Source organism: Phyllobates terribilis, unplaced genomic scaffold (genome assembly GCF_046119375.1).
Source record: "Phyllobates terribilis strain yellow unplaced genomic scaffold, ASM4611937v1 Scaffold_3__8_contigs__length_932513732, whole genome shotgun sequence".
NCBI classification, from domain to species: Eukaryota; Metazoa; Chordata; class Amphibia; order Anura; family Dendrobatidae; genus Phyllobates; species Phyllobates terribilis.
In genome coordinates, this window is record NW_027362763.1 from 5,492,858 (window position 1) to 5,520,442 (window position 27,585).

The window sequence follows — 27,585 nt, forward strand, 5'->3', positions numbered from 1 at the left end:
CAGCTGCCTAGTTGTACCTGGCTGGACACAAAAACAGGGCGAAGCCCCACGTACTTTTTTTTTAATTATTTCATGAAATTCATGAAATAATTAAGAAAAAAAGGGCTTCCCTATATTGTTGTGTCCGGCCAGGTACAACTAGGCAGCTGGGGGCTGGAATCCGCAGCGCAGGGAGGCCCAAGCTTTCTGGGCCCCCCCCGCTGCAAATTGCAGTCCGCAGCCACCCCGGAAAATGGCGCGTTCATAGAAGCGCCATCTTCTGGCGCTGTACCCAACTCATCCAGGGCCCTGATGCGGTGGCTCACTGGGTAATAAAGGGGTTAGGGCCAGCTTGGCATTATCAGCTGGCCCTAAGCCCGAAATTCATGGGGTCACGCCAATATTAGACATGACCACCATGAATTTCTAGTAAAGTATTTAAAAAAAACACAACACCCAGAAAAAAGTCCTTTAATTGAAATAAACACACAATTCTTTATTGTTCTAAATTAAACCATACTTACCATCACACCCATTCCAGCTGAAGCCAACGATCTCCTGCAATAAAAGAAAAATAATAAAGCAACATCATCCTTACCTTTCCATGGTTCCCATGACAGCTTCAGCTCTGCTACATCGAGATGACAGGCTGGACCGCAGCAGAACGCTGCCATCCAGCCTGTCATCCCGCAGACACTGAGAAGCGCAGGCTTGCTTGCGCTCCACAGTGTCTCTCTGTGAGGGCATCCAGATGAGCCGAGTTAATGTCCAATGAACTCGGCTCACCTCATGCACGTCACTGACAGCGTGGGAAAATTCTCCTGCACTCAGCGCTTCAGCGTGGGAGAATTCTCACACTGAAGCGCTGAGTGCAGGAGAATTCTCCCACGCTGTCAGTGACGTGCAGGAGGTGAGCTGAGTTCATTGGACATGAGCTCACCTTATGCACGTCACTGACAGCGTGGGAAAATTCTCCTGCACTCAGCGCTTCAGCGTGGGAGAATTCTCACGCTGAAGCGCTGAGTGCAGGAGAATTCTCCCACGCTGTCAGTGACGTGCAGGAGGTGAGCTGAGTTCATTGGACATGAGCTCACCTTATGCACGTCACTGACAGCGTGGGAGAATTCTCCTGCACTCACCGCTTCAGCGTGAGAATTTTCCCACGCTGTCAGTGACGTGCATGAGGTGAGCCGAGTTCATTGGACATGAACTCGGCTCATCTGGATGTCGTCACAGAGAGACGCTGAGCAGCGCAAGCATGCCTGCGCTTCTCAGTGTCTGCGGGATGACAGGCTGGATGGCAGCGTTCTGCTGCGGTCCAGCCTGTCATCTCGATGTAGCAGAGCTGAAGCTGTCGTGGGAACCATGGAAAGGTAAGGATGATGTTGCTTTATTATTTTTCTTTTATTGCAGGAGATCGTTGGCTTCAGCTGGAATGGGCGTGATGGTAAGTATGGTTTAATTTAGAACAATAAAGAATTGTGTCTTTATTTCAATTAAAGGACTTTATTCTGGGTGTTTGTGTTTTTTTTAACTTTGACTATGGGGTTAGTAATGGGGGTGTCTTATAGACGCCTCTCCATTACTAACCTGGGCTTGATGTCAGCTGGCATTATAAGCTGACATCAACCCCAGCCCTATTACCCCACTGCCACCGCTACAGGGCAGTGGGAAGAGCGAGGCTAAGTGCCAGAATTGGCGCATCCTATGAATGCGCCATTTCTGGGGCGGCTGACGGCTGGTGTTTCTAGCCTGGGAGGGGGCCAATATTCATGGCTCCCTTCCTGGGCTATTAATATCAGCCCCCAGCTGTCTGCCTAGCCTTTGCTAGCTATTAAATTAGGGGGGACCCCACGTCATTTTTTTGGGGGGGTCCCCCATTTTAATAGCTAGTAAAGGCTATGTATTCAGCTGGGGGCTGATATTAGTAGCCTGGGAAGCTCCGTGGGTATTACCCCCTTCCCAGGCTTCAAACATCTGCCCCAGCGGTCTGCTTAACCTCCGCTAGAGCCTAAAATTAAGGGGAACCCTACGCCAATTTTTTTAATAATAAATCCTTTATTTTAATACTAAATGACAAGTACAGTAAGCAACACTATCACTGTACTTCGTATATATGTGACTGACATGTTTCTATCTATCTAATCTATGTGTGAAGCTCTATTCTTTCGGTTATAAATTGTCGGGTACCGGTCTATGCCGCTGCTGAATTGCCGGCTTTTCATGTTTCACTGTTGGCACTGTTCCCATCGATTTGGGCAATCACTGTAATGCCACAACCACCATGGCTGTGGCATTACAGTGAGTGGCAGACAATCCCTGCATGATTGGTGCTCTAAATAGCGCCAGACATGCAGGACACGCTTTTGGTGCACGAACAGTTATCGAACATAACCTCGAACAGCCGAATTTTTTGCAAATCGTTCGGGTTCGTCGAACAACTCGAACACCGCCCAAAACTGCTCGAATTTGAGATTGGCGAACAGTTCTAGTCGAACACCGCTCATCTCTACTCTCCTGTTTCACACTTCTCTTCATCTATCTTCTACTTCCTCCTACTCTTCTTCCTTTTCTCCTTCCTTCAGTCTCATCCTCATGATGTTCCTGTGTTTCTAGGTCTGTGAAGGGAAGAAGAAGGTGGTGTTTATAGGGATCTCCTGCAGTCTGTCCGTGAGTACTTCGCTGCCTACCTACTAACCGGATTCTCTGCCCTTCTCTGATGTCTCTGAGACGACACCCTACATCCTACTATGGGCCGATCGGAATATTATTTAACAGACGCTAACTAAAACTGCTCTCATTCTCCAGGATACAGATTATTAAGGGGTCGCCTTGGAGGAGGGGGGGTCCCTGATCTAAATATAATAACCCCCCACCCGCAAATACTCAGCATTTATCTGCCACTGAAATTCTAATTAATTGCAAAAGTTTTCCGACCCACAGTCTTGGCATCTTCCATGTAACTTGTGACGGCTGGTAGTTCTCTTCATCTGGTAGACTGGTTGATGTTCTGATGACTTCATGGTGGTCATTTCTCTGTCCTGTCTTTACAGGCTCCATTCATCGCTGGTCAGCTGGACTTCTGCTTGAAGAACCTGGATGTGTTCCTGCCGGTCATTGTAGGGTTTAATACAGTCTCCATGGCCAGGTGGGTGAAGTGTGCATGGTCAGAGGTTAAAACAAACACATATGGGTGGGTGATGTTTGAGGGGTCTGGAATAATAATGTGCCCAGAATCTGGTAAGATGAGATGTCCAGGGTTTGGTAGGAAGAGGTATATGGGGTCTAATGGGAAGAGGTGTATTTAACTTAAGTGGGATGAGTTTCCAGGATTTGGTGGTATGAGTTGTCTGGGCCTTGGTGGGAAGAGGTGTCTGGTGAGATGATGTGTCTGGGGTCCGGTGAGAAGAGGCGTCCAGGGTCCTGTGGGATTATGTGTTTGGGGCCCAGTGTGATAATGTATCCAGGAAACAGTTGATGAGTTATACAGGAGTCAAGTGGGATGAATTGTCAGGGGATCCAGTGGGATGAATTGTCATGGGATCCAGTGGGAAGAGATGTCTGGATTCTGGTAGGAAGAGTTGACTAGTGTGTTGAGGTGTCTGAGAGTCAAGTGGGATGTATTGTCAGGGAATTCTGCGGTATGAGGTGACTAGGGTTTGGGAGGGGATGTGTCTGGGATGTGGTGAGATGAGATGTCTGGGATCTGGTGGGATGAAGTGTCTAGGGTCTGGTGGGTTGAGGTGTCTTGCGTCTGACGGGATAAGGTCTGGTGGGATGATGGATTTTTGGTCTGCTGGAATGAGGTATCTGGGATCTGGTGGAATGAAGTGTCTAGGGTCTGGTGGGTTGAGGTGTCTTGCGTCTGATGGGATAAGGTGTCATGGGTCTGTTAGGATGAGGTATCTGTGGTCTGGTGGGATGATGGATTTTTAGTCTGGTGGGATGAGGTATCTGGAGTCTGGTGAGATGATGTGTCTTGGGTCTGATGGGATGAGGTGTCATGGGTCTGTTAGGATGAGGTATCTGTGGTCTGGTGGGATGATGGATTTTTAGTCTGGTGAGATGAGGTGTCTTGGGTCTGATGGGATGAGGTGTCCGGATGGTGGGTGGGATGATGAGGCGTCTGGAGTCTTTTAGGTGAATTCTTCAGGATCATTTAAATAAATGACCAGGGTTTGGCAACCTCAGGAGGCAGCTTCTCATTAGTCATGTTACTTCCAAGGAATGACAGGGTTGAAGGTTGGAACTCCACATTTCGGCAAGTGGCAGAGCAGATACAGAACCTCCAGGACACCCAGCGAGCATTCGTCCTGAACCCTGCTGTGGGGGTAAGTGCACACAACCAAGACTTTGACCGCTTAGACCTCTGGTTCCATGTTTGTCCGTGTACAGTAGCGGCAGTCCACAATTCGTTCATGTTACAATGGTCCATGGATGGCTCGGTTATAATATTGCATCCGCGCTGACTTACGAATTCCTCCTTGTGTCTTGTATGAAGACCTTCCCTCTTCATCTCTGTACTTCATGGCGTTACCGGCATAAAGGATTCCTCTTCATTTCCCTGTGTCACAGCCTGAAGGTCTCTGCGGGTCTTCACGTATGAAGGGTGGGAGCGCCAGCAAGATCCTTTTGGAGACCCTGTTCCTGGCGGCACACAAGGCCAGCTCCGAAGTGGAGGTGACCGAGAAGTGAGTGAGGGGCATGTGCTGTGAGTATGAGGGGTGGACGGAGCCCCCTGGCTGAGCTCGCACTGGTAATGGGCTCGCACTGGTAAAAATATAAAGCCCTCCTGCACTCTAGAGGGTCACGGCATCTTCTGTCTACACGCAGGTGTCTGCTGGAAATCCTCCGTACGTACGAGAGAGCGCACAAGGTGACCTATTCCCACAGCAAGAAGATCGCTGCCCTCCTCAAGCAATCAGCGACAAGGTAATGAGAGGCCTTTACTGCAAATGTGGAAAACGTGTAGCTATCACAAGTCACCACCAGATGGCAGCACACATGTTCTCTACCTGCAAAGTAAAAAGCACAGTATGCAAATCGCCTCCTCGGTGAGGAAGAGGATGTGAACGCTAGCGCCACCTCGTGGAAGTAGCAATCCTAAAAATTCAATATCGACCCTTTCGCGAGCCTTGTCACATGACTTGGGATAAAAGCCATATCAGAATTTCTATTTGCAGACATGTGTTTCGGGAGGGATTGCCCCTCCTCAGCGCAAAGCAGGTGGTCTGATGTGGCTTTTGAAAAGCCTCTGACAGGGGGGCCTAAGAGTAAGGTCTCTCCTTATGGAGAATGACATGCCGGTGTAAGGAGACTTATAGGCAAGACAATCCATATTTCCCTATGGAACATTGCATGGCCTATAAGTCTCCATACACAGGCATGTGACTCTCCAGAAGGAGACACGTTACCCATGCCTCCAAACTTTTGAAGGACAAATTATGCAGCAGGAGGAGTTGTCAGGGGCGGTGGCAGCGAGGGACGTTCAGCAGACGGCGGGGACCCCAATCCAGGACTGTCCGCTGTATCCGGGACAGTTAGGACTAGAGATGAGCGGATGGATTCCTGGGTCTCTGGTGGGTGGTCCCTGGCGGATGGACGGGGGGCCGTGAGTCTCTAACCATCCGGCGTTCTTTGTTTTCTGCACCAAACTCCACAATACCCTCTTTACACCACAGGGGGCGCCGTTCTCACGAAATCACATCCACTTTGATTGGACAGTTAAACGCAGAATTTCTGTACAAAAAAAATATATCAGAAAACGCGCAGCATTTACGCTACATGTGAACACGGTCCAAATGTCCTAGTAAAGTGGATGTGATTCCATGAGAACGGCGCCCCCTGTGGTCTGAAGACGCCGCTGAACTCTGCGGTTTTAGGGGCTTTTTTTCCTCTGTGGTTTTCTATGTGGAATCTGAAAAAAAAAAAAACATAAGAAAAAAAAGACGTTTTTAAGAGCAGAATCAAAGATAAGAACTGCGTCACATCTGCACCAAAAACGCGTCAAATAAAGGAATAAAAGAAACGCAGCAAATACTGCAGGAAACATGCTGAAAAAACAAAGTACTTACGCTACGTGTGAACACGGCCTCAGCGTTACAGTTTTATTTTACTTTTTATGAGTTTAATAGAGAAAAAACGTCATTTTTTACACCATTACACCACCACCGTGACAGACAAGAGACATCATGGACGTCAGAGCGCACGTTTGTTCTTCTGGCCGCATTATAGTCTATGGCCCTATTCGCACATACATCCGAAGCCCGTAAAGGGCAATGAGAAAGCAAAGTTAGACGCCAGTAAAAGGCAGAGCGTGGAAATACTACAAACTACCAGAAGGTGGCGGCAGAACAACATAGACTTCTACTGTTGTAAACAACATTGACCACCAGATGGCAGCAAAATGTACTAAACTAAAGTAAATATAGGGAATGTAGTTTCCAAACATGACCAGAAGGTGTCAGCAGAGAAAAACAAATGATTACTACTGCAATTATAACAAGAACCAGAAGGGGGCAGCAGCTCATAGTAAACAGTACAGCAAGAAGTCTGACCCCGCAGTGCTCTGTAGCTCCTATGTGTGGTGTGACCCCGCGGTGCTCTGTAGCTCCTGTGTGTGGTGTGACCCCGCGGTGCTCTGTAGCTCCTGTGTGTGGTGTGACCCCACAGTGCTCTGTAGCTCCTGTGTGTGGTGTGACCCCACGGTGCTCTGTAGCCCCCTGTGTGTGGAGTGACCCCGCGGTGCTCTGTAGCTCCTGTGTGTGGTGTGACCCCGCGGTGCTCTGTAGCTCCTGTGTGTGGTGTGACCCCGCGGTGCTCTGTAGCCTCCTGTGTGTGGTGTGACCCCGCGGTGCTCTGTAGCCCCCTGTGTGTGGTGTGACCCCGCGGTGCTCTGTAGCCCCCTGTGTGTGGAGTGACCCCGCGGTGCTCTGTAGTTCCTGTGTGTGGTGTGACCCCGCGGTGCTCTGTAGCTCCTGTGTGTGGTGTGACCCCGCGGTGCTCTGTAGCTCCTGGGTGTGGTGTGACCCCGCGGTGCTCTGTAGCTCCTGTGTGTGGTGTGACCCCGCGGTGCTCTGTAGCCTCCTGTGTGTGGTGTGACCCCGCGGTGCTCTGTAGCACCTGTGTGTGGTGTGACCCCGCAGTGCTCTGTAGCTCCTATGTGTGGTGTGACCCCGCGGTGCTCTATAGCCCCCTGTGTGTGGTGTGACCCCGCGGTGCTCTGTAGCTCCTGTGTGTGGTGTGACCCCGCGGTGCTCTATAGCTCCTGTGTGTGGTGTGACCCCGCGGTGCTCTGTAGCTCCTGTGTGTGGAGTGACCCCGCGGTGCTCTGTAGCTCCTATGTGTGGTATGACCCCGCGGTGCTCTGTAGCCCCCTGTGTGTGGTGTGACCCCGCGGTGCTCTGTAGCTCCTGTGTGTGGTGTGACCCCGCAGTGCTCTGTAGCTCCTGTGTGTGGTGTGACCCCGCGGTGCTCTGTAGCCTCCTGTGTGTGGTGTGACCCCGCGGTGCTCTGTAGCTCCTGTGTGTGGTCTGACCCCGCGGTGCTCTGTAGCTCCTGTGTGTGGAGTGACCCCACAGTGCTCTGTAGCCCCCTGTGTGTGGAGTGACCCCGCGGTGCTCTGTAGCCCCCTGTGTGTGGTGTGACCCCGCGGTGCTCTGTAGCTCCTGTGTGTGGTGTGACCCCGCGGTGCTCTGTAGCTCCTGTGTGTGGTGTGACCCCGCGGTGCTCTGTAGCCTCCTGTGTGTGGTGTGACCCCGCGGTGCTCTGTAGCCCCTGTGTGTGGTGTTACCCCGCGGTGCTCTGTAGATCCTGTGTGTGGTGTGACCCCGTGGTGCTCTGTAGCCTCCTGTGTGTGGTGTGACCCCGCGGTGCTCTGTAGCTCCTGTGTGTGGTGTGACCCCGCGGTGCTCTGTAGCTCCTATGTGTGGTGTGACCCCGCGGTGCTCTGTAGCTTCTGTGTGTGGTGTGACCCCGCGGTGCTCTGTAGCTCCTGTGTGTGGTGTGACCCCGCGGTGCTCTGTAGCTCCTGTGTGTGTTGTGACCCCGCGGTGCTCTGTAGCTCCTGTGTGTGGTGTGACCCCGCGGTGCTCTATAGCCTCCTGTGTGTAGTGTGACCCCGCGGTGCTCTGTAGCCCCCTGTGTGTGGTGTGACCCCGCGGTGCTCTGTAGCTTCTGTGTGTGGTGTGACCCCGCGGTGCTCTGTAGCTCCTGTGTGTGGTGTGACCCCGCGGTGCTCTGTAGCTCCTGTGTGTGGTGTGGCCCCGCGGTGCTCTGTAGCCTCCTGTGTGTGCTGTGACCCCGCAGTGCTCTGTAGCCCCCTGTGTGTGGTGTGACCCCGCGGTGCTCTGTAGCTCCTGTGTGTGGTGTGACCCCGCAGTGCTCTGTAGCCTCCTGTGTGTGGTGTGACCCCGCGGTGCTCTGTAGCTCCTGTGTGTGGTGTGACCCCGCAGTGCTCTGTAGCCTCCTGTGTGTGGTGTGACCCCGCGGTGCTCTGTAGCTTCTGTGTGTGGTGTGACCCCGCGGTGCTCTGTAGCTCCTGTGTGTGGTGTGACCCCGCGGTGCTCTGTAGCCCCCTGTGTGTGGTGTGACCCCGCAGTGCTCTGTAGCTCCTGTGTGTGGTGTGACCCCGCGGTGCTCTGTAGCCCCCTGTGTGTGGTGTGACCCCGCGGTGCTCTGTAGCTCCTGTGTGTGGTGTGACCCCGCGGTGCTCTGTAGCTCCTGTGTGTGGAGTGACCCCGCGGTGCTCTGTAGATCCTGTGTGTGGAGTGACCCCGCGGTGCTCTGTAGCCTCCTGTGTGTGGTGTGACCCCGCTGTGCTCTGTAGCTCCTGTGTGTGGTGTGACCCCGCGGTGCTCTGTAGCCTCCTGTGTGTGGTGTGACCCCGCAGTGCTCTGTAGCTCCTGTGTGTGGTGTGACCCCGCGGTGCTCTGTAGCTCCTGTGTGTGGTGTGACCCCGCGGTGCTCTGTAGCTCCTGTGTGTGGTGTGACCCCGCGGTGCTCTGTAGCTCCTGTGTGTGGTGTGACCCCACGGTGCTCTGTAGCCTCCTGTGTGTGGTGTGACCCCGCGGTGCTCTGTAGCTCCTTTGTGTGGTGTGACCCCGCGGTGCTCTGTAGCTCCTGTGTGTGGTGTGACCCCGCTGTGCTCTGTAGCTCCTGTGTGTGGTGTGACCCCGCGGTGCTCTGTAGCCCCCTGTGTGTGGTGTGACCCCGCGGTGCTCTGTAGCTCCTGTGTGTGGTGTGACCCTGCGGTGCTCTGTAGCTCCTGTGTGTGGTGTGACCCTGCGGTGCTCTGTAGCTCCTGTGTGTGGTGTAACCCCGCGGTGCTCTGTAGCTCCTGTGTGTGGTGTGACACCGCGGTGCTCTGTAGCCTCCTGTGTGTGGTGTGACCCCGCGGTGCTCTGTAGCTCCTGTGTGTGGTGTGACCCCGCGGTGCTCTGTAGCTCCTGTGTGTGGTGTGTCCCCGCCGTGCTCTGTAGCCTCCTGTGTGTGGTGTGACCCCGCGGTGCTCTGTAGCCTCCTGTGTGTGGTGTGACCCCGCGGTGCTCTGTAGCTCCTGTGTGTGGTGTGACCCCGCGGTGCTCTGTAGCCCCCTGTGTGTGGTGTGACCCCGCGGTGCTCTGTAGCTCCTGTGTGTGGAGTGACCCCGCGGTGCTCTGTAGCTCCTGTGTGTGGAGTGACCCCGCGGTGCTCTGTAGCCTCCTGTGTGTGGTGTGACCCCGCTGTGCTCTGTAGCTCCTGTGTGTGGTGTGACCCCGCGGTGCTCTGTAGCCTCCTGTGTGTGGTGTGACCCCGCAGTGCTCTGTAGCTCCTGTGTGTGGTGTGACCCCGCGGTGCTCTGTAGCTCCTGTGTGTGGTGTGACCCGGCGGTGCTCTGTAGCTCCTGTGTGTGGTGTGACCCCGCGGTGCTCTGTAGCTCCTGTGTGTGGTGTGACCCCGCGGTGCTCTGTAGCCTCCTGTGTGTGGTGTGACCCCGCGGTGCTCTGTAGCTCCTGTGTGTGGTGTGACCCCGCGGTGCTCTGTAGCTCCTGTGTGTGGTGTGACCCCGCAGTGCTCTGTAGCTCCTGTGTGTGGTGTGACACCGCGGTGCTCTGTAGCCTCCTGTGTGTGGTGTGACCCCGCGGTGCTCTGTAGCTCCTGTGTGTGGTGTGACCCCGCGGTGCTCTGTAGCTCCTGTGTGTGGTGTGTCCCCGCCGTGCTCTGTAGCCTCCTGTGTGTGGTGTGACCCCGCGGTGCTCTGTAGCCTCCTGTGTGTGGTGTGACCCCGCGGTGCTCTGTAGCTCCTGTGTGTGGTGTGACCCCGCGGTGCTCTGTAGCCCCCTGTGTGTGGTGTGACCCCGCGGTGCTCTGTAGCTCCTGTGTGTGGAGTGACCCCGCGGTGCTCTGTAGCTCCTGTGTGTGGAGTGACCCCGCGGTGCTCTGTAGCCTCCTGTGTGTGGTGTGACCCCGCTGTGCTCTGTAGCTCCTGTGTGTGGTGTGACCCCGCGGTGCTCTGTAGCCTCCTGTGTGTGGTGTGACCCCGCAGTGCTCTGTAGCTCCTGTGTGTGGTGTGACCCCGCGGTGCTCTGTAGCTCCTGTGTGTGGTGTGACCCGGCGGTGCTCTGTAGCTCCTGTGTGTGGTGTGACCCCGCGGTGCTCTGTAGCTCCTGTGTGTGGTGTGACCCCGCGGTGCTCTGTAGCCTCCTGTGTGTGGTGTGACCCCGCGGTGCTCTGTAGCTCCTGTGTGTGGTGTGACCCCGCGGTGCTCTGTAGCTCCTGTGTGTGGTGTGACCCCGCAGTGCTCTGTAGCTCCTGTGTGTGGTGTGACCCCGCGGTGCTCTATAGCTCCTGTGTGTGGTGTGACCCCGCGGTGCTCTGTAGCTCCTGTGTGTGGTGTGACCCCGCGGTGCTCTGAAGCTCCTGTGTGTGGTGTGACCCCGCGGTGCTCTGTAGCTCCTGTGTGTGGTGTGACCCCACGGTGCTCTGTAGCCTCCTGTGTGTGGTGTGACCCCGCGGTGCTCTGTAGCCTCCTGTGTGTGGAGTGACCCCGCGGTGCTCTGTAGCTCCTGTGTGTGGTGTGACCCCGCTGTGCTCTGTAGCCCCTGTGTGTGGTGTGACCCCGCAGTGCTCTGTAGCCTCCTGTGTGTGGTGTGACCCCGCGGTGCTCTGTAGCTCCTGTGTGTGGTGTGACCCCGCGGTGCTCTGTAGCTCCTGTGTGTGGTGTGACCCCGCGGTGCTCTGTAGCTCCTGTGTGTGGTGTGACCCCGCGGTGCTCTGTAGCTCCTGTGTGTGGTGTGACCCTGCGGTGCTCTGTAGCCCCCTGTGTGTGGTGTGACCCCGCGGTGCTCTGTAGCCCCCTGTGTGTGGTGTGACCCCGCGGTGCTCTGTAGCTCCTGTGTGTGGTGTGACCCTGCGGTGCTCTGTAGCTCCTGTGTGTGGTGTGACCCCGCGGTGCTCTGTAGCTCCTGTGTGTGGTGTGACCCCGCGGTGCTCTGTAGCTCCTGTGTGTGGTGTGACCCCGCGGTGCTCTGTAGCTCCTGTGTGTGGTGTGACCCCGCGGTGCTCTGTAGCCTCCTGTGTGTGGTGTGACCCCGCGGTGCTCTGTAGCCCCCTGTGTGTGGTGTGACCCCGCGGTGCTCTGTAGCCCTCTGTGTGTGGTGTGACCCCGCGGTGCTCTGTAGCTCCTGTGTGTGGTGTGACCCCGCGGTGCTCTGTAGCCTCCTGTGTGTGGTGTGACCCCGCGGTGCTCTGTAGCTCCTGTGTGTGGTGTGACCCCGCGGTGCTCTGTAGCTCCTGTGTGTGGTGTGACCCCGCGGTGCTCTGTAGCTCCTGTGTGTGGTGTGACCCCGCGGTGCTCTGTAGCCCCCTGTGTGTGGTGTGACCCCGCGGTGCTCTGTAGCTCCTGTGTGTGGTGTGACCCTGCGGTGCTCTGTAGCTCCTGTGTGTGGTGTGACCCTGCGGTGCTCTGTAGCTCCTGTGTGTGGTGTAACCCCGCGGTGCTCTGTAGCTCCTGTGTGTGGTGTGACACCGCGGTGCTCTGTAGCCTCCTGTGTGTGGTGTGACCCCGCGGTGCTCTGTAGCTCCTGTGTGTGGTGTGACCCCGCGGTGCTCTGTAGCTCCTGTGTGTGGTGTGTCCCCGCCGTGCTCTGTAGCCCCCTATGTGTGGTGTGACCCCGCGGTGCTCTGTAGCTCCTATGTGTGGTGTGACCCCGCGGTGCTCTGTAGCTCCTGTGTGTGGAGTGACCCCGCGGTGCTCTGTAGCTCCTGTGTGTGGAGTGACCCCGCGGTGCTCTGTAGCCTCCTGTGTGTGGTGTGACCCCGCTGTGCTCTGTAGCTCCTGTGTGTGGTGTGACCCCGCGGTGCTCTGTAGCCTCCTGTGTGTGGTGTGACCCCGCAGTGCTCTGTAGCTCCTGTGTGTGGTGTGACCCCGCGGTGCTCTGTAGCTCCTGTGTGTGGTGTGACCCGGCGGTGCTCTGTAGCTCCTGTGTGTGGTGTGACCCCGCGGTGCTCTGTAGCTCCTGTGTGTGGTGTGACCCCGCGGTGCTCTGTAGCCTCCTGTGTGTGGTGTGACCCCGCGGTGCTCTGTAGCTCCTGTGTGTGGTGTGACCCCGCGGTGCTCTGTAGCCTCCTGTGTGTGGTGTGACCCCGCAGTGCTCTGTAGCTCCTGTGTGTGGTGTGACCCCGCGGTGCTCTATAGCTCCTGTGTGTGGTGTGACCCCGCGGTGCTCTGTAGCTCCTGTGTGTGGTGTGACCCCGCGGTGCTCTGTAGCTCCTGTGTGTGGTGTGACCCCGCGGTGCTCTGTAGCTCCTGTGTGTGGTGTGACCCCACGGTGCTCTGTAGCTCCTGTGTGTGGTGTGACCCCGCGGTGCTCTGTAGCCTCCTGTGTGTGGTGTGACCCCGCGGTGCTCTGTAGCCTCCTGTGTGTGGAGTGACCCCGCGGTGCTCTGTAGCTCCTGTGTGTGGTGTGACCCCGCTGTGCTCTGTAGCCCCTGTGTGTGGTGTGACCCCGCAGTGCTCTGTAGCCTCCTGTGTGTGGTGTGACCCCGCGGTGCTCTGTAGCTCCTGTGTGTGGTGTGACCCCGCGGTGCTCTGTAGCTCCTGTGTGTGGTGTGACCCCGCGGTGCTCTGTAGCTCCTGTGTGTGGTGTGACCCCGCGGTGCTCTGTAGCTCCTGTGTGTGGTGTGACCCTGCGGTGCTCTGTAGCCCCCTGTGTGTGGTGTGACCCCGCGGTGCTCTGTAGCCCCCTGTGTGTGGTGTGACCCCGCGGTGCTCTGTAGCTCCTGTGTGTGGTGTGACCCTGCGGTGCTCTGTAGCTCCTGTGTGTGGTGTGACCCCGCGGTGCTCTGTAGCTCCTGTGTGTGGTGTGACCCCGCGGTGCTCTGTAGCTCCTGTGTGTGGTGTGACCCCGCGGTGCTCTGCAGCTCCTGTGTGTGGTGTGACCCCGCGGTGCTCTGTAGCCTCCTGTGTGTGGTGTGACCCCGCGGTGCTCTGTAGCCCCCTGTGTGTGGTGTGACCCCGCGGTGCTCTGTAGCCCTCTGTGTGTGGTGTGACCCCGCGGTGCTCTGTAGCTCCTGTGTGTGGTGTGACCCCGCGGTGCTCTGTAGCTCCTGTGTGTGGTGTGACCCCACAGTGCTCTGTAGCTCCTGAGTGTGGTGTGACCCCGCTGTGCTCTGTAGCTCCTGTGTGTGGTGTGACCCCGCGGTGCTCTGTAGCCTCCTGTGTGTGGTGTGACCCCGCAGTGCTCTGTAGCTCCTGTGTGTGGTGTGACCCCGCGGTGCTCTGTAGCTCCTGTGTGTGGTGTGACCCCGCGGTGCTCTGTAGCTCCTGTGTGTGGTGTGACCCCGCGGTGCTCTGTAGCTCCTGTGTGTGGTGTGACCCCGCGGTGCTCTGTAGCCTCCTGTGTGTGGTGTGACCCCGCGGTGCTCTGTAGCTCCTTTGTGTGGTGTGACCCCGCGGTGCTCTGTAGCTCCTGTGTGTGGTGTGACCCCGCTGTGCTCTGTAGCTCCTGTGTGTGGTGTGACCCCGCGGTGCTCTGTAGCCCCCTGTGTGTGGTGTGACCCCGCGGTGCTCTGTAGCTCCTGTGTGTGGTGTGACCCTGCGGTGCTCTGTAGCTCCTGTGTGTGGTGTGACCCTGCGGTGCTCTGTAGCTCCTGTGTGTGGTGTAACCCCGCGGTGCTCTGTAGCTCCTGTGTGTGGTGTGACACCGCGGTGCTCTGTAGCCTCCTGTGTGTGGTGTGACCCCGCGGTGCTCTGTAGCTCCTGTGTGTGGTGTGACCCCGCGGTGCTCTGTAGCTCCTGTGTGTGGTGTGACCCCGCGGTGCTCTGTAGCTCCTGTGTGTGGTGTGTCCCCGCCGTGCTCTGTAGCCTCCTTTGTGTGGTGTGACCCCGCGGTGCTCTGTAGCCTCCTGTGTGTGGTGTGACCCCGCGGTGCTCTGTAGCTCCTGTGTGTGGTGTGACCCCGCGGTGCTCTGTAGCCCCCTGTGTGTGGTGTGACCCCGCGGTGCTCTGTAGCTCCTGTGTGTGGAGTGACCCCGCGGTGCTCTGTAGCTCCTGTGTGTGGAGTGACCCCGCGGTGCTCTGTAGCCTCCTGTGTGTGGTCTGACCCCGCTGTGCTCTGTAGCTCCTGTGTGTGGTGTGACCCCGCGGTGCTCTGTAGCCTCCTGTGTGTGGTGTGACCCCGCAGTGCTCTGTAGCTCCTGTGTGTGGTGTGACCCCGCGGTGCTCTGTAGCTCCTGTGTGTGGTGTGACCCGGCGGTGCTCTGTAGCTCCTGTGTGTGGTGTGACCCCGCGGTGCTCTGTAGCTCCTGTGTGTGGTGTGACCCCGCGGTGCTCTGTAGCCTCCTGTGTGTGGTGTGACCCCGCGGTGCTCTGTAGCTCCTGTGTGTGGTGTGACCCCGCGGTGCTCTGTAGCTCCTGTGTGTGGTGTGACCCCGCAGTGCTCTGTAGCTCCTGTGTGTGGTGTGACCCCGCGGAGCTCTATAGCTCCTGTGTGTGGTGTGACCCCGCGGTGCTCTGTAGCTCCTGTGTGTGGTGTGACCCCGCGGTGCTCTGAAGCTCCTGTGTGTGGTGTGACCCCGCGGTGCTCTGTAGCTCCTGTGTGTGGTGTGACCCCGCGGTGCTCTGTAGCTCCTGTGTGTGGTGTGACCCCGCGGTGCTCTGTAGCTCCTGTGTGTGGTGTGACCCTGCGGTGCTCTGTAGCCCCCTGTGTGTGGTGTGACCCCGCGGTGCTCTGTAGCCCCCTGTGTGTGGTGTGACCCCCCGGTGCTCTGTAGCTCCTGTGTGTGGTGTGACCCTGCGGTGCTCTGTAGCTCCTGTGTGTGGTGTGACCCCGCGGTGCTCTGTAGCTCCTGTGTGTGGTGTGACCCCGCGGTGCTCTGTAGCTCCTGTGTGTGGTGTGACCCCGCGGTGCTCTGTAGCTCCTGTGTGTGGTGTGACCCCGCGGTGCTCTGTAGCCTCCTGTGTGTGGTGTGACCCCGCGGTGCTCTGTAGCCCCCTGTGTGTGGTGTGACCCCGCGGTGCTCTGTAGCCCTCTGTGTGTGGTGTGACCCCGCGGTGCTCTGTAGCTCCTGTGTGTGGTGTGACCCCGCGGTGCTCTGTAGCTCCTGTGTGTGGTGTGACCCCGCGGTGCTCTGTAGCTCCTGTGTGTGGTGTGACCCCGCGGTGCTCTGTAGATCCTGTGTGTGGTGTGACCCCGCGGTGCTCTGTAGCCCCCTGTGTGTGTTGTGACCCCGCGGTGCTCTGTAGCTCCTGTGTGTGGTGTGACCCTGCGGTGCTCTGTAGCTCCTGTGTGTGGTGTGACCCTGCGGTGCTCTGTAGCTCCTGTGTGTGGTGTAACCCCGCGGTGCTCTGTAGCTCCTGTGTGTGGTGTGACACCGCGGTGCTCTGTAGCCTCCTGTGTGTGGTGTGACCCCGCGGTGCTCTGTAGCTCCTGTGTGTGGTGTGACCCCGCGGTGCTCTGTAGCTCCTGTGTGTGGTGTGTCCCCGCCGTGCTCTGTAGCCCCCTATGTGTGGTGTGACCCCGCGGTGCTCTGTAGCTCCTATGTGTGGTGTGACCCCGCGGTGCTCTGTAGCTCCTGTGTGTGGAGTGACCCCGCGGTGCTCTGTAGCTCCTGTGTGTGGAGTGACCCCGCGGTGCTCTGTAGCCTCCTGTGTGTGGTGTGACCCCGCTGTGCTCTGTAGCTCCTGTGTGTGGTGTGACCCCGCGGTGCTCTGTAGCCTCCTGTGTGTGGTGTGACCCCGCAGTGCTCTGTAGCTCCTGTGTGTGGTGTGACCCCGCGGTGCTCTGTAGCTCCTGTGTGTGGTGTGACCCGGCGGTGCTCTGTAGCTCCTGTGTGTGGTGTGACCCCGCGGTTCTCTGTAGCTCCTGTGTGTGGTGTGACCCCGCGGTGCTCTGTAGCCTCCTGTGTGTGGTGTGACCCCGCGGTGCTCTGTAGCTCCTGTGTGTGGTGTGACCCCGCGGAGCTCTGTAGCCTCCTGTGTGTGGTGTGACCCCGCAGTGCTCTGTAGCTCCTGTGTGTGGTGTGACCCCGCGGTGCTCTATAGCTCCTGTGTGTGGTGTGACCCCGCGGTGCTCTGTAGCTCCTGTGTGTGGTGTGACCCCGCGGTGCTCTGTAGCTCCTGTGTGTGGTGTGACCCCGCGGTGCTCTGTAGCTCCTGTGTGTGGTGTGACCCCACGGTGCTCTGTAGCTCCTGTGTGTGGTGTGACCCCGCGGTGCTCTGTAGCCTCCTGTGTGTGGTGTGACCCCGCGGTGCTCTGTAGCCTCCTGTGTGTGGAGTGACCCCGCGGTGCTCTGTAGCTCCTGTGTGTGGTGTGACCCCGCTATGCTCTGTAGCCCCTGTGTGTGGTGTGACCCCGCAGTGCTCTGTAGCCTCCTGTGTGTGGTGTGACCCCGCGGTGCTCTGTAGCTCCTGTGTGTGGTGTGACCCCGCGGTGCTCTGTAGCTCCTGTGTGTGGTGTGACCCCGCGGTGCTCTGTAGCTCCTGTGTGTGGTGTGACCCCGCGGTGCTCTGTAGCTCCTGTGTGTGGTGTGACCCTGCGGTGCTCTGTAGCCCCCTGTGTGTGGTGTGACCCCGCGGTGCTCTGTAGCCCCCTGTGTGTGGTGTGACCCCGCGGTGCTCTGTAGCTCCTGTGTGTGGTGTGACCCTGCGGTGCTCTGTAGCTCCTGTGTGTGGTGTGACCCCGCGGTGCTCTGTAGCTCCTGTGTGTGGTGTGACCCCGCGGTGCTCTGTAGCTCCTGTGTGTGGTGTGACCCCGCGGTGCTCTGTAGCTCCTGTGTGTGGTGTGACCCCGCAGTGCTCTGTAGCCTCCTGTGTGTGGAGTGACCCCGCGGTGCTCTGTAGCCCCCTGTGTGTGGTGTGACCCCGCGGTGCTCTGTAGCCCTCTGTGTGTGGTGTGACCCCGCGGTGCTCTGTAGCTCCTGTGTGTGGTGTGACCCCGCGGTGCTCTGTAGCTCCTGTGTGTGGTGTGACCCCACAGTGCTCTGTAGCTCCTGAGTGTGGTGTGACCCCGCGGTGCTCTGTAGCTCCTGTGTGTGGTGTGACCCCGCGGTGTTCTGTAGCCTACTGTGTGTGGTGTGACCCTGCAGTGCTCTGTAGCTCCTGTGTGTGGAGTGACCCCGCAGTGCTCTGTAGCCCCCTGTGTGTGGTGTGACCCCGCGGTGCTCTGTAGCCCCCTGTGTGTGGTGTGACCCCGCGGTGCTCTGTAGCTCCTGTGTGTGGTGTGACCCCGCGGTGCTCTGTAGCTCCTTTGTGTGGTGTGACCCCGCGTTCTTCTGTAGATCCTGTGTGTGGAGTGACCCCGCAGTGCTCTGTAGCTCCTGTGTGTGGTGTGACCCCGCGGTGCTCTGTAGCTCCTGTGTGTGGTGTGACCCCGCTGTGCTCTGTAGCTCCTGTGTGTGGTGTGACCCCGCGGTGCTCTGTAGCTCCTGTGTGTGGTGTGACCCCGAGGTGCTCTATAGCTCCTGTTTGTGGTGTGACCCCGCGGTGCTCTGTAGCTCCTGTGTGTGGTGTGACCCCACGTTCTTCTGTAGATCTTGTGTGTGGAGTGACCCCGCGGTGCTCTGTAGCCCCTGTGTGTGGTGTGACCCTGCGGTGCTCTGTAGCTCCTGTGTGTGGTGTGACCCTGCGGTGCTCTGTAGCTCCTGTGTGTGGTGTGACCCCGCTGTGCTCTGTAGCCCCTGTGTGTCGTGTGACCCCGCGGTGCTCTGTAGCTCCTGTGTGTGGTGTAACCCCGCGGTGCTCTGTAGCTCCTGTGTGTGGTGTGACCCCGCGGTGCTCTGTAGCCCCCTGTGTGTGGTGTGACCCCGCGGTGCTCTGTAGCCTCCTGTGTGTGATGTGACCCCGCGGTGCTCTGTAGCTCCTGTGTGTGGTGTGACCCCGCAGTGCTCTGTAGCCCCTGTGTGTGGTGTGACCCCGCGGTGCTCTGTAGCTCCTGTGTGTGTTGTGACCCCGCGGTGCTCTGTAGCCCCCTGTGTGTGTTGTGACCCCGCTGTGCTCTGTAGCCCCTGTGTGGTGTGACCCCGCTGTGCTCTGTAGCTCCTGTGTGTGGTGTGACCCCGCGGTGCTCTGTAGCTCCTGTGTGTGGTGTGACCCCACGGTGCTCTGTAGCTCCTGTGTGTGGTGTGACCCCGCGTTCTTCTGTAGATCCTGTGTGTGGAGTGACCCCGCGGTGCTCTGTAGCTCCTGTGTTTGGTGTGACCCCGCGGTGCTCTGTAGCTCCTGTGTGTGGAGTGACCCCGCAGTGCTCTGTAGCTCCTGTGTGTGGTGTGACCCCGCAATGCTCTGTAGCCCCTGTGTGTGGTGTGACCTCGCGGTGCTCTGTAGCTTTTGTGTGTGGTGTGACCCCGCTGTGCTCTGTTGCTCCTGTGTGTGGTGTGACCCCGCGGTGCTCTGTAGCTCCTGTGTGTGGTGTGACCCCGCGGTGCTCTGTAGCTCCTGTGTGTGGTGTGACCCCGCGGTGCTCTGTAGCTCCTGTGTGTGGTGTGACCCCTCGGTGCTCTGTAGCCCCCTGTGTGTGGTGTGACCCCGCATTCTTCTGTAGATCCTGTGTGTGGAGTAACCCCGCGGTGCTCTGTAGCCCCCTGTGTGTGGTGTGACCCCGCGGTGCTCTGTAGCTCCTGTGTGTGGTGTGACCCCGCGGTGCTCTGTAGCTCCTGTGTGTGGTGTGACCCCTCGGTGCTCTGTAGCTCCTGTGTGTGGTGTGACCCCGCGTTCTTCTGTAGATCCTGTGTGTGGAGTAACCCCGCGGTGCTCTGTAGCCCCCTGTGTGTGTTGTGACCCCACAGTGCTCTGTAGCTCCTGTGTGTGGTGTGACCCCGCAGTGCTCTGTAGCTCCTGTGTGTGGTGTGACCCCGCGGTGCTCTGTAGCCCACTGTGTGTGGAGTGACCCCGCGGTGCTCTGTAGCCTCCTGTGTGTGGTGTGACCCCGCAGTGCTCTGTAGCTCCTGTGTGTGGTGTGACCCCGCGGTGCTCTGTAGCTCCTGTGTGTGGTGTGACCCCGCGGTGCTCTGTAGCTCCTGTGTGTGGTGTGACCCCGCGGTGCTCTGTAGCTCCTGTGTGTGGTGTGACCCCACTGTGCTCTGTAGCTCCTGTGTGTGGTGTGACCCCGCAGTGCTCTGTAGCTCCTGTGTGTGGTGTGACCCCACGGTGCTCTGTAGCTCCTGTGTGTGGTGTGACCCCGCGGTGCTCTGTAGCTCCTGTGTGTGGTGTGACCCCGCAGTGCTCTGTAGCACCTGTGTGTGGTGTGACCCCGCGGTGCTCTGTAGCCCCCTGTGTGTTGTGTGACCCCGCAGTGCTCTGTAGCTCCTGTGTGTGGTGTGACCCCGCGTTCTTCTGTAGATCCTGTGTGTGGAGTGACCCCGCGGTGCTCTGTATCCCCCTGTGTGTGTTGTGACCCCACAGTGCTCTGTAGCTCCTGTGTTGTGTGACCCCGCGGTGCTCTGTAGCTCCTGTGTGTGGTGTGACCCCGCGGTGCTCTGTAGCTCCTGTGTGTGGTGTGACCCCGCGGTGCTCTGTAGCCCCCTGTGTGTGGTGTGACCTCGCAGTGCTCTGTAGCTCCTGTGTGTGGTGTGACCCCGCGTTCTTCTGTAGATCCTGTGTGTGGAGTGACCCCGCGGTGCTCTGTAGCTCCTGTGTGTGGTGTGACCCCGCGGTGCTCTGTAGCTCCTGTGTGTGGTGTGACCCCGCGGTGCTCTGTAGCTCCTGTGTGTGGTTTGACCCCGCGGTGCTCTGTAGCCCCCTGTGTGTGGTGTGACCCCGCAGTGCTCTGTAGCTCCTGTGTGTGGTGTGACCCCGCGGTGCTCTGTAGCCCCCTGTGTGTGTTGTGACCCCGCGGTGCTCTGTTGTTCCTGTGTGTGGTGTGACCCCGCGGTGCTCTGTAACTCCTGTGTGTGGTGTGACCTCGCGTTCTTCTGTAGATCCTGTGTGTGGAGTGACCCCGCGGTGCTCTGTAGCCCCCTGTGTGTGTTGTGACCCCGCGGTGCTCTGTAGCTCCTGTGTGTGGTGTGACCCCGCAGTGCTCTGTAGCTCCTGTGTGTGGTGTGACCCCGCGGTGCTCTGTAGCCCCCTGTGTGTGGTGTGACCCCGCAGTGCTCTGTAGCTCCTGTGTGTGTTGTGACCCCGCGTTCTTCGGAAGATCCTGTGTGTGGAGTGACCCCGCGGTGCTCTGTAGCCCCCTGTGTGTGTTGTGACCCCGCGGTGCTCTGTAGCTCCTGTGTGTGGTGTGACCCCGCGGTGCTCTGTAGCTCCTGTGTGTGGTGTGACCCCGCGGTGCTCTGTAGCTCCTGTGTGTGGTGTGACCCCGCGGTGCTCTGTAGCTCCTGTGTGTGGTGTGACCCCGTGGTGCTCTGTAGCTCCTGAGTGTGGTGTGACCCCGCGGTGCTCTGTAGCCCCCTGGGTGTGGTGTGACCCCGCGGTGCTCTGTAGCCCCCTGTGTGTGGTGTGACCCCGCAGTGCTCTGTAGCTCCTGTGTGTGTTGTGACCCCGCGTTCTTCGGTAGATCCTGTGTGTGGAGTGACCCCGCGGTGCTCTGTAGCCCCCTGTGTGTGTTGTGACCCCGCGGTGCTCTGTAGCTCCTGTGTGTGGTGTGACCCCGCGGTGCTCTGTAGCTCCTGAGTGTGGTGTGACCCCGCAGTGCTCTGTAGCTCCTGTGTGTGTTGTGACCCCACGTTCTTCGGAAGATCCTGTGTGTGGAGTGACCCCGCGGTGCTCTGTAGCCCCCTGTGTGTGTTGTGACCCCGCGGTGCTCTGTAGCTCCTGTGTGTGGTGTGACCCCGCGGTGCTCTGTAGCTCCTGTGTGTGGTGTGACCCCGCGGTGCTCTGTAGCTCCTGTGTGTGGTGTGACCCCGCGGTGCTCTGTAGCTCCTGAGTGTGGTGTGACCCCGCGGTGCTCTGTAGCCCCCTGGGTGTGGTGTGACCCCGCGGTGCTCTGTAGCCCCCTGTGTGTGGTGTGACCCCGCAGTGCTCTGTAGCTCCTGTGTGTGTTGTGACCCCGCGTTCTTCGGAAGATCCTGTGTGTGGAGTGACCCCGCGGTGCTCTGTAGCCCCCTGTGTGTGTTGTGACCCCGCGGTGCTCTGTAGCTCCTTTGTGTGGTGTGACCCCGCGGTGCTCTGTAGCTCCTGAGTGTGGTGTGACCCCGCGGTGCTCTGTAGCTCCTGTGTGTGGTGTGACCCCGCTGTGCTCTGTAGCCCCTGTGTGTGGTGTGACCCCGCGGTGCTCTGTAGCTCCTGTGTGTGGTGTAACCCCGCGGTGCTCTGTAGCTCCTGTGTGTGGAGTGACCCCACGGTGCTCTGTAGCTCCTGTGTGTGGTGTGACCCCGCGGTGCTCTGTAGCTCCTGTGTGTGGTGTGACCCCGCGGTGCTCTGTAGCTCCTGTGTGTGGTGTGACCCCGCAGTGCTCTGTAGCTCCTGTGTGTGGTGTGACCCCACAGTGCTCTGTAGCTCCTGAGTGTGGTGTGACCCCGCGGTGCTCTGTAGCTCCTGTGTGTGGAGTGACCCCACGGTGCTCTGTAGCCCCTGTGTGTGGTGTGACCCTGCAGTGCTCTGTAGCTCCTGTGTGTGGAGTGACCCCGCAGTGCTCTGTAGCCCCCTGTGTGTGGTGTGACCCCGCGGTGCTCTGTAGCTCCTGTGTGTGGTGTGACCCCGCGGTGCTCTGTAGCTCCTGTGTGTGGTGTGACCCCGCAGTGCTCTGTAGCTCCTGTGTGTGGTGTAACCCCGCGGTGCTCTGTAGCTCCTGTGTGTGGTGTGACCCCGCAGTGCTCTGTAGCTCCTGTGTGTGGTGTGACCCCGCGGTGCTCTGTAGCCCCCTGTGTGTGGTGTGACCCCGCGGTGCTCTGTAGCTCCTGTGTGTGGAGTGACCCCACGGTGCTCTGTAGCTCCTGTGTGTGGAGTGACCCCGCGGTGCTCTGTAGCCTCCTGTGTGTGGTGTGACCCCGCTGTGCTCTGTAGCTCCTGTGTGTGGTGTGACCCCGCGGTGCTCTGTAGCCTCCTGTGTGTGGTGTGACCCCGCAGTGCTCTGTAGCTCCTGTGTGTGGTGTGACCCCGCGGTGCTCTGTAGCTCCTGTGTGTGGTGTGACCCGGCGGTGCTCTGTAGCTCCTGTGTGTGGTGTGACCCCGCGGTGCTCTGTAGCTCCTGTGTGTGGTGTGACCCCGCGGTGCTCTGTAGCCTCCTGTGTGTGGTGTGACCCCGCGGTGCTCTGTAGCTCCTGTGTGTGGTGTGACCCCGCGGTGCTCTGTAGCTCCTGTGTGTGGTGTGACCCCGCAGTGCTCTGTAGCTCCTGTGTGTGGTGTGACCCCGCGGTGCTCTATAGCTCCTGTGTGTGGTGTGACCCCGCGGTGCTCTGTAGCTCCTGTGTGTGGTGTGACCCCGCGGTGCTCTGAAGCTCCTGTGTGTGGTGTGACCCCGCGGTGCTCTGTAGCTCCTGTGTGTGGTGTGACCCCGCGGTGCTCTGTAGCTCCTGTGTGTGGTGTGACCCCGCGGTGCTCTGTAGCTCCTGTGTGTGGTGTGACCCTGCGGTGCTCTGTAGCCCCCTGTGTGTGGTGTGACCCCGCGGTGCTCTGTAGCCCCCTGTGTGTGGTGTGACCCCCCGGTGCTCTGTAGCTCCTGTGTGTGGTGTGACCCTGCGGTGCTCTGTAGCTCCTGTGTGTGGTGTGACCCCGCGGTGCTCTGTAGCTCCTGTGTGTGGTGTGACCCCGCGGTGCTCTGTAGCTCCTGTGTGTGGTGTGACCCCGCGGTGCTCTGTAGCTCCTGTGTGTGGTGTGACCCCGCGGTGCTCTGTAGCCTCCTGTGTGTGGTGTGACCCCGCGGTGCTCTGTAGCCCCCTGTGTGTGGTGTGACCCCGCGGTGCTCTGTAGCCCTCTGTGTGTGGTGTGACCCCGCGGTGCTCTGTAGCTCCTGTGTGTGGTGTGACCCCGCGGTGCTCTGTAGCCTCCTGTGTGTGGTGTGACCCCGCGGTGCTCTGTAGCTCCTGTGTGTGGTGTGACCCCGCGGTGCTCTGTAGCTCCTGAGTGTGGTGTGACCCCGCGGTGCTCTGTAGATCCTGTGTGTGGTGTGACCCCGCGGTGCTCTGTAGCCCCCTGTGTGTGTTGTGACCCCGCGGTGCTCTGTAGCTCCTGTGTGTGGTGTGACCCTGCGGTGCTCTGTAGCTCCTGTGTGTGGTGTGACCCTGCGGTGCTCTGTAGCTCCTGTGTGTGGTGTAACCCCGCGGTGCTCTGTAGCTCCTGTGTGTGGTGTGACACCGCGGTGCTCTGTAGCCTCCTGTGTGTGGTGTGACCCCGCGGTGCTCTGTAGCTCCTGTGTGTGGTGTGACCCCGCGGTGCTCTGTAGCTCCTGTGTGTGGTGTGTCCCCGCCGTGCTCTGTAGCCCCCTATGTGTGGTGTGACCCCGCGGTGCTCTGTAGCTCCTATGTGTGGTGTGACCCCGCGGTGCTCTGTAGCTCCTGTGTGTGGAGTGACCCCGCGGTGCTCTGTAGCTCCTGTGTGTGGAGTGACCCCGCGGTGCTCTGTAGCCTCCTGTGTGTGGTGTGACCCCGCTGTGCTCTGTAGCTCCTGTGTGTGGTGTGACCCCGCGGTGCTCTGTAGCCTCCTGTGTGTGGTGTGACCCCGCAGTGCTCTGTAGCTCCTGTGTGTGGTGTGACCCCGCGGTGCTCTGTAGCTCCTGTGTGTGGTGTGACCCGGCGGTGCTCTGTAGCTCCTGTGTGTGGTGTGACCCCGCGGTGCTCTGTAGCTCCTGTGTGTGGTGTGACCCCGCGGTGCTCTGTAGCCTCCTGTGTGTGGTGTGACCCCGCGGTGCTCTGTAGCTCCTGTGTGTGGTGTGACCCCGCGGTGCTCTGTAGCCTCCTGTGTGTGGTGTGACCCCGCAGTGCTCTGTAGCTCCTGTGTGTGGTGTGACCCCGCGGTGCTCTATAGCTCCTGTGTGTGGTGTGACCCCGCGGTGCTCTGTAGCTCCTGTGTGTGGTGTGACCCCGCGGTGCTCTGTAGCTCCTGTGTGTGGTGTGACCCCGCGGTGCTCTGTAGCTCCTGTGTGTGGTGTGACCCCACGGTGCTCTGTAGCTCCTGTGTGTGGTGTGACCCCGCGGTGCTCTGTAGCCTCCTGTGTGTGGTGTGACCCCGCGGTGCTCTGTAGCCTCCTGTGTGTGGAGTGACCCCGCGGTGCTCTGTAGCTCCTGTGTGTGGTGTGACCCCGCTATGCTCTGTAGCCCCTGTGTGTGGTGTGACCCCGCAGTGCTCTGTAGCCTCCTGTGTGTGGTGTGACCCCGCGGTGCTCTGTAGCTCCTGTGTGTGGTGTGACCCCGCGGTGCTCTGTAGCTCCTGTGTGTGGTGTGACCCCGCGGTGCTCTGTAGCTCCTGTGTGTGGTGTGACCCCGCGGTGCTCTGTAGCTCCTGTGTGTGGTGTGACCCTGCGGTGCTCTGTAGCCCCCTGTGTGTGGTGTGACCCCGCGGTGCTCTGTAGCCCCCTGTGTGTGGTGTGACCCCGCGGTGCTCTGTAGCTCCTGTGTGTGGTGTGACCCTGCGGTGCTCTGTAGCTCCTGTGTGTGGTGTGACCCCGCGGTGCTCTGTAGCTCCTGTGTGTGGTGTGACCCCGCGGTGCTCTGTAGCTCCTGTGTGTGGTGTGACCCCGCGGTGCTCTGTAGCTCCTGTGTGTGGTGTGACCCCGCAGTGCTCTGTAGCCTCCTGTGTGTGGAGTGACCCCGCGGTGCTCTGTAGCCCCCTGTGTGTGGTGTGACCCCGCGGTGCTCTGTAGCCCTCTGTGTGTGGTGTGACCCCGCGGTGCTCTGTAGCTCCTGTGTGTGGTGTGACCCCGCGGTGCTCTGTAGCTCCTGTGTGTGGTGTGACCCCACAGTGCTCTGTAGCTCCTGAGTGTGGTGTGACCCCGCGGTGCTCTGTAGCTCCTGTGTGTGGTGTGACCCCGCGGTGTTCTGTAGCCTACTGTGTGTGGTGTGACCCTGCAGTGCTCTGTAGCTCCTGTGTGTGGAGTGACCCCGCAGTGCTCTGTAGCCCCCTGTGTGTGGTGTGACCCCGCGGTGCTCTGTAGCCCCCTGTGTGTGGTGTGACCCCGCGGTGCTCTGTAGCTCCTGTGTGTGGTGTGACCCCGCGGTGCTCTGTAGCTCCTTTGTGTGGTGTGACCCCGCGTTCTTCTGTAGATCCTGTGTGTGGAGTGACCCCGCAGTGCTCTGTAGCTCCTGTGTGTGGTGTGACCCCGCGGTGCTCTGTAGCTCCTGTGTGTGGTGTGACCCCGCTGTGCTCTGTAGCTCCTGTGTGTGGTGTGACCCCGCGGTGCTCTGTAGCTCCTGTGTGTGGTGTGACCCCGAGGTGCTCTATAGCTCCTGTTTGTGGTGTGACCCCGCGGTGCTCTGTAGCTCCTGTGTGTGGTGTGACCCCACGTTCTTCTGTAGATCTTGTGTGTGGAGTGACCCCGCGGTGCTCTGTAGCCCCTGTGTGTGGTGTGACCCTGCGGTGCTCTGTAGCTCCTGTGTGTGGTGTGACCCTGCGGTGCTCTGTAGCTCCTGTGTGTGGTGTGACCCCGCTGTGCTCTGTAGCCCCTGTGTGTCGTGTGACCCCGCGGTGCTCTGTAGCTCCTGTGTGTGGTGTAACCCCGCGGTGCTCTGTAGCTCCTGTGTGTGGTGTGACCCCGCGGTGCTCTGTAGCCCCCTGTGTGTGGTGTGACCCCGCGGTGCTCTGTAGCCTCCTGTGTGTGATGTGACCCCGCGGTGCTCTGTAGCTCCTGTGTGTGGTGTGACCCCGCAGTGCTCTGTAGCCCCTGTGTGTGGTGTGACCCCGCGGTGCTCTGTAGCTCCTGTGTGTGTTGTGACCCCGCGGTGCTCTGTAGCCCCCTGTGTGTGTTGTGACCCCGCTGTGCTCTGTAGCCCCTGTGTGGTGTGACCCCGCTGTGCTCTGTAGCTCCTGTGTGTGGTGTGACCCCGCGGTGCTCTGTAGCTCCTGTGTGTGGTGTGACCCCACGGTGCTCTGTAGCTCCTGTGTGTGGTGTGACCCCGCGTTCTTCTGTAGATCCTGTGTGTGGAGTGACCCCGCGGTGCTCTGTAGCTCCTGTGTTTGGTGTGACCCCGCGGTGCTCTGTAGCTCCTGTGTGTGGAGTGACCCCGCAGTGCTCTGTAGCTCCTGTGTGTGGTGTGACCCCGCAATGCTCTGTAGCCCCTGTGTGTGGTGTGACCTCGCGGTGCTCTGTAGCTTTTGTGTGTGGTGTGACCCCGCTGTGCTCTGTTGCTCCTGTGTGTGGTGTGACCCCGCGGTGCTCTGTAGCTCCTGTGTGTGGTGTGACCCCGCGGTGCTCTGTAGCTCCTGTGTGTGGTGTGACCCCGCGGTGCTCTGTAGCTCCTGTGTGTGGTGTGACCCCTCGGTGCTCTGTAGCCCCCTGTGTGTGGTGTGACCCCGCATTCTTCTGTAGATCCTGTGTGTGGAGTAACCCCGCGGTGCTCTGTAGCCCCCTGTGTGTGGTGTGACCCCGCGGTGCTCTGTAGCTCCTGTGTGTGGTGTGACCCCGCGGTGCTCTGTAGCTCCTGTGTGTGGTGTGACCCCTCGGTGCTCTGTAGCTCCTGTGTGTGGTGTGACCCCGCGTTCTTCTGTAGATCCTGTGTGTGGAGTAACCCCGCGGTGCTCTGTAGCCCCCTGTGTGTGTTGTGACCCCACAGTGCTCTGTAGCTCCTGTGTGTGGTGTGACCCCGCAGTGCTCTGTAGCTCCTGTGTGTGGTGTGACCCCGCGGTGCTCTGTAGCCCACTGTGTGTGGAGTGACCCCGCGGTGCTCTGTAGCCTCCTGTGTGTGGTGTGACCCCGCAGTGCTCTGTAGCTCCTGTGTGTGGTGTGACCCCGCGGTGCTCTGTAGCTCCTGTGTGTGGTGTGACCCCGCGGTGCTCTGTAGCTCCTGTGTGTGGTGTGACCCCGCGGTGCTCTGTAGCTCCTGTGTGTGGTGTGACCCCACTGTGCTCTGTAGCTCCTGTGTGTGGTGTGACCCCGCAGTGCTCTGTAGCTCCTGTGTGTGGTGTGACCCCACGGTGCTCTGTAGCTCCTGTGTGTGGTGTGACCCCGCGGTGCTCTGTAGCTCCTGTGTGTGGTGTGACCCCGCAGTGCTCTGTAGCACCTGTGTGTGGTGTGACCCCGCGGTGCTCTGTAGCCC

The 27,585-nt window shown here is 59.6% G+C and overlaps 1 protein-coding gene across 2 annotated transcripts in view; it reads left to right on the plus strand.

Annotated features, from left to right (window-relative positions):
* GCKR (glucokinase regulator) overlaps positions 1–27,585 on the plus strand; it is a 100,951-nt gene that overhangs the window by 41,607 nt on the left and 31,759 nt on the right. For both annotated transcript variants that reach the window (XM_073672895.1, XM_073672893.1), the window contains exons 8-12: positions 2,596–2,649; positions 3,033–3,127; positions 4,205–4,310; positions 4,555–4,670; positions 4,813–4,911. In XM_073672895.1, coding sequence (XP_073528996.1) covers positions 2,596–2,649; positions 3,033–3,127; positions 4,205–4,310; positions 4,555–4,670; positions 4,813–4,911 — 470 coding nt within the window. The remainder of the gene's footprint in view (positions 1–2,595; positions 2,650–3,032; positions 3,128–4,204; positions 4,311–4,554; positions 4,671–4,812; positions 4,912–27,585) is intronic.